The 13,654-nt window shown below is 31.3% G+C and overlaps 1 protein-coding gene across 3 annotated transcripts in view; it reads left to right on the plus strand.

Annotated features, from left to right (window-relative positions):
• The first annotated feature begins 7,465 nt into the window (after nt 1-7,465).
• LOC142319655 (armadillo repeat-containing protein 8-like) overlaps nt 7,466-13,654 on the plus strand; it is a 59,685-nt gene continuing 53,496 nt past the window's right edge. For 2 of the 3 annotated variants that reach the window (XM_075357199.1, XM_075357197.1), the window contains exon 1: nt 7,467-7,661. In XM_075357199.1, the coding sequence (XP_075213314.1) occupies nt 7,635-7,661 (27 nt within the window). In that variant the 5' untranslated portion in view covers nt 7,467-7,634. Of the gene's footprint in view, nt 7,662-13,654 lie in introns of all 3 variants that reach the window. The other variant, XM_075357198.1, reaches the window with a different exon arrangement.

Genomic DNA, 13,654 nt, shown 5'->3' on the forward strand with positions numbered 1-13,654 from the left:
ATTATTTGTGTAGTTAATAAATGCAATTTTTATAATATGACAACATGGTTTTAAAAATACTACCTTTATGAAAACTAGATAATTTTATATAAGGATATTTGTCCTGCAGAACCATATTATTTGTTATAGTTTTCTATGTTACCGCTCTTTATGACAATTGAGGCCTTTTATTATTATCTTTTTTTTTATTAAACTTAGGTCTAAGTTTTACACTTACATATTTATTGTCACATCAGTAATATAACAAGTTTCAATTTCTTGTTTCTTCTATAAATATTTTGATATGTCACTGTTATTCACCTATATGTATTTTATCCTGAAATATATAATTTATTAAACTATCTTATTATATTATCCTTATTACTAAGTAATATTTATTCTTCTGATAATGATTATAATACTATTAATGAAAATGCAGATACCTTAGAAAAATCAAATGATTTTGGAGTAGAATATGCCTCCTTTACTTAATGGGGTGAACTGGAGCAATATACTGTATGCCATTTCAGTTGAAATGTATTATTAAAAAAGTGACATATTATGCATTCATTTTGAAAACATCTTAAATCATGTAATTTTTTACTTGTTCATACTATGTTCTTTTCTAGTCAGGAGTCCATGTTATCCTACCACCTGACATGCTGTTGTTCTGAATATATCAACAGGATTTCTACTATTGGTCAAACAACAAAAATCTTCAGTTTCATGAGAATTCATGTGTAATAATTATAAGCACGTTTTAATGAGTTGTTGCACCATACCTAATTTGAGAGTGTTAGGCCCGCATTTTTAAAGAACAGGCAAGCAGCATTTCAATAACTAAAGCTTTTATATGAAAATGCATAAAGATTTCCTTATATGAAGTTAGCTAGTTCTGAAATTTAGTCTTGCTAATTTTGTTATCTGCAAGATGCTGTGCATATAGCAATAATGTCAGTGAATGTAGTGTAAGAAATATTTCCAGGATTGTTATTTCAAGAAATGATGATCTTTCTTGGCTTGCTTGCTTTTCAGAGAAAACAATTATAAGTTATCACAGGTTGGCATCGTGTAACTATTGTCGATGTGTAGCAAAATTGAAAGCCTATATCAGAAGAGCCCCATACACATGTGAAGATTTGGATTTGTAATTAACTACACTTACTAGTTGTAATTAATTACAAATAGCCTTGGTAAAAATGCAAATAGCGATTGGTTTTTTTGCCATTTCATAGGAACAGTACCAGACAACATAATGTGCAGACTGATGTTAAATTTTGAGTAATGTTTACAAAATGTGTTTAGGGTAGGATGGTTATCATTTATTGGATATAATTTTCAAAAAAAAAAAAATAATAATTGTGCAAGAAGACATACTTTTCAATATTTTATTTTGTTTCCTTTCGAAAAAGTATCACCTCATTCTGTCCAAAATGCAAAAAAAACCTTTGATCCATAAAAAAATAGTTACATGTAATAAAAAAAACTATAGTTACACAGTCAACATAACCTCAATTTTTTATTTATTTTAAATTTACCATAACTCAAGTATGACTCTATCAATATTAATACAATTTTCATATGCACAACTTCAGATACACATATATCTAAATTTCAATGAAATTGATGTAGCAGTTTTGAAGATTTTCAAGTCACAAAATTAACCACCTGTTTACCTAAACACCATTAGGAATTGCTTCAGAGGATAAGATGAATGATGTGTAGTGTGTGAAAATGCCATGCCTAACCAGGATTTGAACCGGGCCTCTGGATGAAAGGCCGAGATGCTACCACTCTCACCACAGAGGCCGGCATATCTGCAAAACTTGACTTTTTGTTTTAATTATGTGACAGATAACAGGTATTGTTTTTACCTGCCGTTTTATACAATTTAAATTTTCCTTAACAGATCAATAATGTGCTCAAAGATATACTTTTACTTTAATTTGCAATAAATATGTAATGTAAGTTCAGGTGTATCAGTAGTAACCCACCGGGTTGGTCTGGTGGTAAACGCGTCTTCCCAAGTCAGCAGATTTGGAAGTCGAGAGTTACAGCGTTCAAGTCCTAGTAAAGCCAGTTATTTTTGCATGGATTTGAATACTAGATCGTGGATACCGGTGTTGTTTGGTGGTTGAGTTTCAATTAACCACACATCTCAGGAATGGTCGACCTGAGAATGTTCAAGAGTACACTTTATCTACACTCTTACATATCATCCTCATTCATCCTCTGAAGAATTATCTAAACGATAGTTACCGGAGGCTAAGCAGGAAAAAGAAAGAAAGGTGTATCAGTAGCATATTTACATGACCTTAATTTTTAAGAAATTGTATTTAATTTAATCACAAACTGGAAAGTCCTCACCAAATTCACCTGCACTAATACAACTTTTTTCTGGGAAAACTAAAGTTTTTAATTTTTTATTCCTTCAAATAAGGTAGTGACAAAAGTAAACAATTATTTCAATTAACCACCATTGGGGTTAAATTAAAATAGCGCAGGTGAGGCTGGTAAAGCTAGAAAATTATAAACCTGGTAGTATGTTTACATTAAGGATTAAAGAACTATGAAGGGATATTTTTTTCAATTGACCCTAGGGATTTGAATTGTAGTACAATATATTAAAAAATATACCTATATATTAAAAAATGATAAGAATTTATTATTCATATGATCTTTTCTCATCTTCAGAATAGATACAGAGCTGAAATTTTTACATGATACTCAAGAAAAAGGAAATCGTTATTTTTTGTAATTAATCTTAAGGGCTTAATTTAAAATTGAGTTGTAAAATGTTAAGATTAAAATACCATGAAATCCTACATTGAATTACTTATAAAGTTAGCTATTGCGAAGAAAGGTTTTTTATTCACTCAATTTGGGCTGAAAATGAGCGACTATCAATTTATATAAATATAGCAGCTTGAAACCCAACACAGATAACTTATGAAATACAGGAGGGAGGAAATAAAAATGAGAATGAAAATGTATTCCATTGGTCTTATATATTATTATTTGTGATATACAATTGTGACAAAAACTAAAATTAGGTCATGAAAGTAACTCCAAAAATATCTTCTAAAAATGATAATCTCCCATTTAATCACGTGTTAAAAAATTTTGTTTATCTATGGGCAACAGTAAGAAATACCTATTACAATATTTAATAAGTACATTAGTTTTATCTTTGGATGACTGTTTAATTTGAGACCCTGAAAATAACCAGTCCAGCACTTAATATAAATATAGAAACTGAAATACAAGTAAAAAGTTAAGTTTATTTGGTAAGTCTGTAATGGGTTGTAAAAGAAGCTTCTTTCACACAGTAAACAGAAAATGGTTAGTCCCATCTGATAATTTAGGTTTGAGCTGGAAAATAAACAAGAGTTCAAAAGATTTAAAGAACTCTTGACTGGAGTATATGACGCAATATTCAGACACAAAAAGCAAATCAACAAAAGATACATTTAAAGAAAACATGATGTAATTGTAGAGAATGTAACTATAATAATGATTGAAACTGAATTAGCAAACATTATACAACAGTAATAAAATTAGAGAGTATTGTTAAGTAAAACTAATTTTGAGTTGTACTGAACTCAATTATTACAAAGAATAGACAAATTGTGTTGGAAGGAGTAGACAAAAGAAAGGAACATATGTAGTAGAAATGGGCAAAATGGTTATTGAATATGGACTCAAAAACAAGTTAAGCAAGGATTTCTTAATAATTTCCACAGATATTTTTAATACATCTTCTTTTTTGTCATGTACACCATAACCTTGAATTTTTATGAAGAGATGTTTAAATTGTATTTCTTTGCTACCTTTGACAGTTCAAATAAAACTTTCTGTGCTACATCTTCGTTATTGGAAATTATAACTTAAACATGTGTATATCATTGTCAGAAAATATTTTTGCTTTCCACATCATATCCATAAAAGATAAATGCCATATCCATTCTCTAAGAAGTTCATGCATAAATATATTACACAATAAAGGGGATGTACTACTACAACCAAGCTTTCTGATCATCAATAAATATAATGTGTACTTTTTTATTGTATACTGTGTTGTTTTTCGCTATCAGTTCTTTTAAACTAAAAATGTTGTCTGTGCTGGATGTACCAATTCTAAAACCTGTTTGCTCCTCCAGCAACATAGTATATTATAATTCTTATTCTAGTTGTAATATTTTCATGTAAATTCTATACACTACATTTAGCAAACTAATACTGTAATAATTATTATAATCAGATCGATCTCCCCTCAAATATTGGATATAGTACAGTAATGGTTCATTATCAGGTAAGATTACTCTATTCCAGCAAAGGTTGAATAAGTAAAGTAGATGCTCTTTAACATCCAGACAAGCACATTGAAACATTCCTGCTTTCAAATTATCACTTCCAGCAGCCCTTCTGTTTTTCAATTTCTTTATTGCTTCTTGCAATTACTTATATTCTGTTTTATCAATCGAGTTTGTAGAAACTATTTCATAAGTATAATTTTCATTGGGTGAACCTCAATCTAGGGACAGGTCACAGCTGGTGGATAGTGAACGGCCCTAAGATATTAGGGTTATCTGCGAATAAGGTTTTGCCAAATAAGCAGTACTGGACTGAGGCAGCAGCATTATCAGGAAGAGGGAGCAGTAGCTTTGCAGTGGGGCTGTGCCTTTTTAAATTCCTCATAATCATTTGACAGTGCTGTGACATGGTGAGTAAGAGCCACCATTAAATAAACTCTGCTGATGAAAAATAGTGAATGAGAGGTTATTCCAAATAATTTTTGAGGGTGGAGGAACCTAAGTTTATACATCATAAGCTGTCAACGGTCTCAGAGGCATATGTGGAGTAGTTTCCTTTCAGTGGAGAGAGTGGAAGAACACAGGAGGTGGGTCTCCGAATGAAACCCAGAGCATGTCTAGATGTTTGAAAATGACAACCCCATCACTAGATTTACCTGCAACTGGGCCAGTAACCTGTTCAGGGAACCTCAGATATTAAAATCCATCCAAAAGAAGAAGAAAGCTAGACTGGGAATTTGGTATCAAAGCAGAAATAAAAATTTTGGGTTGTTAGAAATACTGTAGATATGTACTTAGAATGACAATACATGTTATGAAAGAAAAACAAGTTAATATAGCAATAATAACTGAAATGAAAAATAAGCAAAACGGTCCCTATGACATAAACATTTATACAGTGGTGCAGACTTGGAAAGGAGAGCATCATCTGGTGTTGCTGTTTATCTGAATATGAAGTGGAAAAACAGAATTTGCTCATTTAGTTGGATACCAAATAGAATAGTCAAAGATGAAAAATAGAAAGAGAATATTTATCATTAATATGTGTTTATTTACCAGAAGAAGGAAGAAAAGAGGAGGCAAAAGAGGCCGAATAAATAGGTTATGCTATTGGAAGAAATTATAGATACAAGTAATATGTGTGACTATTTTTTTTATAGGTGACATATGTAATGAATACATACTTAAAACAAAAAAGTATTCATAAATCCACCAGGTCAGCAAGAGGAATTCAAAGTTCAAAAAACAATTTTATAACAAATGAAAAGACATGGAATTTGTTTACAAATGTATGAGATTTTTGAGAGTGTGACATAGCTAGTGTCATCATTACCTTCTGGCTGCAAGTGTGAAGTTGTTGAAAAGATTGATAAAAAATAAAACAAAGATAAGAGATAGATCTGATAATTACTCACTGAAAGTATATCTTTTACAACAGGATTCTATTAAATATCTGTATCAAGAGAGAATGAATATGTGTAACATAATAATATATCAGGGTAGTGGAGACATTGAAATAGAATGGAATAATTTAAGAAGTATAATCACTGAGGGCTGATGAAGCTATTGGTCATGCTAAGAATACTAGATGGAGAAAGATTAAAATTTTTAACGAGAAAATGAAAAATGCTGTAAAGATGAAGAATCAATCTTATAAAAGATATCTGGTTGATAAAACAGATGAAAGCAAAATAGAGTGTAGATGCCTGAGTAATATAGAATTAGAGAAAAAATGAGAAAAGTGCAACAGTGCTTTTCAAAACAAGATGTTTGGGAAAGGTATGTGTCAGATATAGAGAATGACATACACAATGGAATGACAGATAAAGAATAGCTCATAAAATTTTATGACATTTAAAGTCAAATACGAGGGGTATAGCAATTATAAAGGTTATTGATGACAAGAGTTTTCTTATTTTTTTTAAAGAATTTATGGAGTGAAGAAGAATTCCAAAATGATACTGATGAAATAGTTTCTATGACCTTGTATTTTTAATATATTAAACAGAAAATAAAAAAATTGGTTTCCTTTAAAATATGATATGATTACCATTTTCCTTTAAAATATAATAATGAAAGTGTAAGAGTAGTTTTGTATTTCAGACTTGACACACTCAAAAAAGCATCATGTGGTTGATAAAGCCCCATTATCAGATAGCCATGTATTCCATTAACAAATTGAATGACTACAAATTATGAATATACATTTACAGGGACAAAGTTTTTCTTGAGCTCGGACAAGTTAAGAAATAAGAGGTAGCTTACAAGTTCAGTATTTGCCTATGTGAAAAGTTGGAATGTAATATAAGGATGTCCAAGGGTGCAATATCCTCCCGCGTTTGCTGCTGGATCTTTCTAGTGGACTGGCAGGTAATAAATAGTAAATTGACTGATATTCATGGTTTATGTGAATTTTTGGACTGTGTTCCAAACCAACAGAATTTTTGGTTACAGGAACCTGACAGAATGATTTGTAAGCTTATCTTCTGTGACACAGTCCCTTTCTGTGCAAAGTGGATAGAAAGCCATGTAATTAGGGGCCACTCTACTGTAAGGGGTGCCAGAGGTGATTTTAGGGCCTGGTCCTATGTGGCCCTTCACTGCAACTACTTCACAGTCGATTGCAGGTTGGTTGGGCTCTTTGAGGATAGTACATGGCCAGGCTTAGCCTGTTAAGTGATACTGGATAAGAAAAGGATGAGTATAATGGAAGATATTTTCTGTTGTGATCTTGTAGTGCTATATGAACAGTTGGTAATGAATTTGTTTACATGAGCTAGACACAATCTAACAGTTAACTATTTTCACGAAAATTTCATAACGGAAACTATATATACTATGAAAGAATAATTTCATTTTCTAATTCCACATTGAAAATAGAAAAACACAAATACAGTTTAACGAATTGAAACCCTTAAAATTGTATTTACCGCCAAAAAAATACTGTCATTTTTAAGTGTGAAATAACTTTGACCAGGAATTAGTTTAGCATTTGAGATTAAGCAAAGTAAGATTACATCCTTCAAAATAATTGGAAATACTTTTACTATTCACCTTCTAAGAAATTAAAATTGACTAGATGTTTGTTAAATTGTTAGCTTTCACAATGTAATTAAAATTATTTACGTATTAATGTAAGTACATAAAATCTTACGTTGATGTTACGGTTTTCCTAAGTTGGTATTTCTTGGACAGATCTGGTGCTTCGTGAAAGCGAGTTGTTTGTGCGGGGTGTTTATGAGCAAGATAAGTTAATTATTTACTGAGGAATGCGTTTTATTAGTTGTTGAGGGCTTTTCTACTTACGCACTACTTTCAGTATTTCATGTAAATTAGAAAAAAATGGTTTCCCTTATACATCCGTTCATGGTAAGTGTTGCTTTAGAAACTGTTCTTTAGCGTTAGTGATTTCATTGTGGTTATAACCTTCATTATTTTGTAATTAGTATATTAAAACATTATTTACTTTCTAATTAGAAGAGGTGTTTGACGAGCAGTTCAATTATTGCATTAGTTAAATGTTGCAGTTTTTCTTTTTGTGAAGAATACGTTTTTCTTCTTTGCTGGCCTTGACTATTAGTTTTAGACATTTTGTGTAACGTACTAAGTTTATAATGAATTTACGTAAATTATATACTAGAAGCTTATTTGGTATGGTAACATTTCTGTTTTGTGGTTTTCGATGATGGGCGTTCAAGCTTGAGTCACGTTATGCTGTTTTAGATGTAGGCGAACAGTTATTGTAATCTTGTAATAAATCAAACCCAGTTGTTTCCGTCATTATATAAACATTATTTTCGTGCTGATTATACTTAAGTTGGCCAAAACTGAAGGTTCGCAAACTTATTTTATCAAAAAATGTCAAATAACTAATCAACTATTAATGGTAACCAAACCATATGATATTTAAAATGTTTTATTTTTACATTTTTGTCATTGGTTACAGTTGTTTTGAGGCTATTTTGTGAGATTGATGTTGCATTATAGTAATTTGTCAGTTGCTGAAACATTTTTTGTTGTTTCATTTGTAAAATATATAATTTGGTTAAAAAATGTTTTATTTTGTAATTGTGCCCTTCTGGGATTTTGTTTTATAAATTTCAGTTTGCAGTATTGGTAAATTTTATATTTAGCTTTTGAAAGTTAATTATACTAATTATATTGAGTCTAATGTATTCTTCATTTAAACTAGGATATTTAAAAAAAAGTTAATAAAAATACTGAGCAATTTTTTCATATTAAGATATGATAATGTTAACCTTTCTTCATAGAACTCTAACCTTAACCCCAACCTCTCTCCACAGAATGGATTAGCATCTAAATAGATTACCAAACTTGCTGAACTGATGGCTAATTGAGTAGAGAACTGATAATGCGCACCGACTTTAAACTTGGCTGGGTCATTCACTGTTAAACCTGCTTTCTGACATTTAGATCTTGTGTTTTCTTGGTTCCAAGCATGTCTACTTTGGTATATTAAAGTATGAAAAAAATTGAATTTGATCAAGTAATTTCTCAGAATTACCCAAAATAAAATTAAGCAAGTAAAATTAATTATAATAATGATATAAATTACTAGTTTTGGTAACATATTACAAAACTTGAATAGTTATAATTATTATAAAAGGTAGTAATTGTAAGCATTTTCTAAGTACTCTTCACAAATGGGCTTATTGCAACAAAAGCAACTGAGTGATGCGACTCTCATTATTGGTGGATGAATAAATTCGGCTGATAGTCAAAATCTTGGAGTTAAATGATTTCTTTGTAAATACGCTCGCATTCAAAATGTTGGCAGTTGATTAACAGTATGAATATAGTTCCTGTGTGCTGCTACTGCTGAAATGTGCCCAGAGAAAATCATTTTTGTAATTTTCACATTTAAAAAAAAATTTTCTACTTCAATATATATATGATTTTTAAAACAGTCAGTTTTTTAATTAATCTACCATGTGAAGTTCAGATCTTGTGTTTGGGAATTTGGGATTGAAATTTTGTAACATGTGAAAAAAAGGCAGGCATGTCTGATCGGGATTTTAACCTGGAATCTTCCAGATAAAAGACTTGAGATGCTATCACTCTGATTTAGAGGCCAAGTAACATTTTTGTATGAAAATAACAGTCTTCTTTCTTCCTGCTACATGTCATTTGGTCAAGACTGTTGAGTATGTCTTGTGTTCAATTGTAGGATGGATATTCAATTTTAATTCAACAAATGATCAGTACATTACTATTTTTGATTTTGTTGATATTTGGTACATGATTCACCTTGTAATGGCCAAAAAAAATTTTTTTATATTTAAAACAAATTTCTTTCTTGAGTAATAGACTGTTTTTTAACCCGCCAACAGGTACACAACCAACAGGTGACATTTTTGTCACTTTTTCCATGAGCTGTAGCATTCTTATTTTACATCTTTCAGAGGGTCAGTGTTAGGAGAAGACCAATTCGGTTTCAGGAAAAGTATAGGGACAAGGGAAGCAATTTTAGGCCTCAGATTAATAGTAGAAGGAAGATTAATGAAAAACAAACCAACATACTTGGCGTTTATAGACCTAGAAAAGGCTTTCGATAACGTAGACTGGAATAAAATGTTCAGCATTTTAAAAAAATTAGGGTTCAAATACAGAGATAGAAGAACAATTGCCAACATGTACAGGAACCAAACAGCAACAATAACAATTGAAGAACATAAGAAAGAAGCTGTAATAAGAAAGGGAGTCCGACAAGGATGTTCCCTATCTCTGTTACTTTTTAATCTTTACATGGAACTAGCAGTTAATGATGTTAAAGAACAATTTAGATTCGGAGTAACAGTACAAGGTGAAAAGATAAAGATGCTACGATTTGCTGATGATATAGTAATTCTAGCCGAGAGTAAAAAGGATGTAGAAGAAACAATGAACGGCATAGATGAAGTCCTATGCAAGAACTATCACGTGAAAATAAACAAGAACAAAACAAAAGTAATGAAATGTAGTAGAAATAACAAAGATGGACCGCTGAATGTGAAAATAGGAGGTAGAAGAAATTTGTTATTTGGGAAGTAAAATTACTAAAGATGGATGAAGCAGGAGCGATATAAAATGCCGAATAGCACAAGCTAAACGAGCCTTCAGTAAGAAATGTAATTTGTTTACATCAAAAATTAATTTAAATGTCAGGAAAAGATTTTTGAAAGTGTATGTTTGGAGTGTCGCTTTATATTGAAGTGAAACTTGGACGATCGGAGTATCTGAGAAGAAAAGATTAGAAGCTTTTGAAATGTGGTGCTATAGGAGAATGTTAAAAATCAGATGGGTGGATAAAGTGACAAATGAAGAGGTATTGCGGCAAATAGATGAAGAAAGAAGCATTTGGAAAAATATAGTTAAAAGAAGAGACAGACTTATAGGCCACATACTAAGGCATCCTGGAATAATCGCTTTAATATTGGAAGGACAGGTAGAAGGGAAAAATTGTGTAGGCGTTTGGAGTATGTAAAACAAATTGTTGGGGATGTAGGATGTAGAGGGTATACTGAAATGAAACGACTAGCACTAGATAGGGAATCTTGGAGAGCTGCATCAAACCAGTCAAATGACTGAAGACAAAAAAAAAAAAACAGAGTGTCAAAAAGAGCTTTTTGGAAAGAGTAAAGCTGGAACTTCATCTTAGTGGACTCAAAATTCATTTTGTTGCATAACCAAGTCTTGTAATGTTTACTGAAGTTGCGTTTACAAATTGTTGCTTTTTCAAATTTTGGGGCTAAAATAAATAATGAAGTGCTTAGGGTAACAGGCCTGTTTTTTACCTTTTAACTCTAAGGTACTAGTAGTACTTATAAAAAAAATTGGACTGTTACAGTGTCCTTCATTAAAAAAAAAATGGCCGTCAAATCATAAAATTTTGAAAATGTCTCATTTTTGGTGTTCAAAAACCTTACGTGGGACAAGTGGCAAAAAGCCCCATTAAAACTGCTAAAAACACTGTTCCTTCTAGCTGTAAACAACATATCCAAAAATACTGATGTTATGTATTTTTTTTCGGATTATAAAAATTGTAACTTAACTCATTAGAATGAATAAATTGATAATTAATAAATAGTCAATTATGAAATTATAAATAGTCAGTTACAGAATGATAAATAATAACTACAAAATGATAAACAATTCAAATACATTAACAAGTTGTTCAATTCACGTTTACCTTACTTTACTCCTGCTAATGGAAGTTATGGATAAATCTTGCACTTTTTGATAACAAACTTAACCAACATAACTTAGTGCTCCTGCCTTTTTTTATTTAGTGGAACTGATAGTCCTCAATCATCTTTGGTGTAATATTGTCTCCTCTTCCAGTAGTTGATAGAAAAAGCTCTGAAGATGTGAGAATCCTTAAAATATTTTCCAGTTGAACCCATGTTTGATTATTTTTCAATTATTTGTTGAATGAAGTACCAGGACTCTGCAGATGGAAAAAGTATATTCGATATTCTTCCTTATTTTTTTTATGTTTTAACTTAAATGAGTTTGCCTAACCACCACTTGCTCGTATATGTAGTAGACATACGACATTTTGGCTTTGGTAAACTTCTAAAGCAATCAGAAACACTAATGGCCTTGTCTACTGATAGTAACATAAGTGTTTCTGATTCAGAGGTTGCCCAGACTTTCAGAATACATCTGTGACTTGAAACATAACTGTGAAAGGTTCTTGTTTCTGGAACTGTTATGATTACCTGATAATAATACCTTCATGAGAATGGAGGTATTCTTCAGTCTCTTGAACATATTTATTACAGCAGAAAATAAATGTTATATTTTTAATATTTTCTTTGCATTAAGTGTACTGTTTGAAGATGCAAAAATTTGATTGTTGATGTCCTTTGAAGGCTTGCTTTAGTCAGTTCTTTTTACAGTTCCACCAATACCATCACATGGTTCTTTTCCATGGTATGAGGCAAAAAAATGCCATTCAGCTGCGGTTTCAAAATCTTCTTGATGGTAGCACAAATTTATGAAATTCTTTTTGTTTTATTCTGGGCTTAGGAGCGAGCAATCAGAAAAAAAAAATTGTTTAACTTGTAATAGTGTTTTTAATTTATTAATAACTTTCTTTTGGAAGCAGAACGATATGTAGTATAATGCTTCTAGTACTCACTAATCACATAATAACTCTGGCTTTGTCATTTTTCTTCTTTTTTAAGATATATGAGAAGTGGATGTACTGTGGCATAAGTTTTTGACCAGTGATTTGACTGGACTTCATCCTGTATCACAAAAGGAAAATTTTGAGAGAAGTCTCCCATTACAATACATTCACCCTCCAACAAATTTTCCTTTTTAATGTTGAGAAAATTAGCTTGTTTATTTGCAACAAAATGATTCCTTGTTAGATTATTTAAATTTTCAATAAGTTTATCAAAGTACTTTTGAAATGGAAGCATTTGAGTAGTTCACAACGGTTAACAGAAACCCACTGTTTGAAGATAAGGTACTTATGTATTAACGTCACCGCAGTTACAGCTGCTGTTAAGGTTATGTTGACTTCGTGTACTGACAAATCGTACATATATCAAAATAGCCTAACTAAATATATCCTATGCTTGCTTCCCTCGCTAACCTCTTATAATTAACATTAAATATGCATAATATATACAACATTATGGTTATTAATAATATAACCTTAATGTTATAGCACCGAAATCCAATTAATGTTAATCCACCAAAATCCGATTGACTACTTTGTTTTTAAATAAAGCTGTAGCTATGGTGGCGTTAATATGTAAGTACCGAGGTTAGCGAGCAAAGCGAGTGTAGGTTATATTTAGTTAGGTTATTTTGATATATAGGTACGATTTGTCAGTACACGAAGTCAACATAACCTAAAGCTGTAGCTGTGGTGGCGTTAATACGTAAGTACCTATATTATTAATAAGTTGTATATATTATGCATATTTAATGCTAATTATAAGAGGTTAGCGAGCGAAGCGAGCGTAGATTATATTTAGTTAGGTTATTTTGATATACGTACCATTTGTCAGTATATGAAGTCAGCAGATACGTACGAAGTCAACATTACCTAAACAGCAGCTGTAGCTGTGGTGGCGTTAATACGTAAGCGCCGAAGATAATTTTCAGAATAAAAATCATCCCAGTTCTCTTGCAGTAATCTGAGCACTTCATTAGTGACTGAACATTTCTCACACTGTGACAGCATGCAAGTTTCATTTTCTATATCACATACCATGATTGAAAGTAGAATTGTATAATCAAATTTCATTTTTAGAACAGATTGATGTGAGTTTTACATTTTGGTGGGTGACACACACAAACATTGTGAGTACCTGACCAATCAGCCAGAACACAAAATTTTGGTC

Source organism: Lycorma delicatula, chromosome 2, assembly GCF_047948215.1.
Source record: "Lycorma delicatula isolate Av1 chromosome 2, ASM4794821v1, whole genome shotgun sequence".
NCBI classification, from domain to species: Eukaryota; Metazoa; Arthropoda; class Insecta; order Hemiptera; family Fulgoridae; genus Lycorma; species Lycorma delicatula.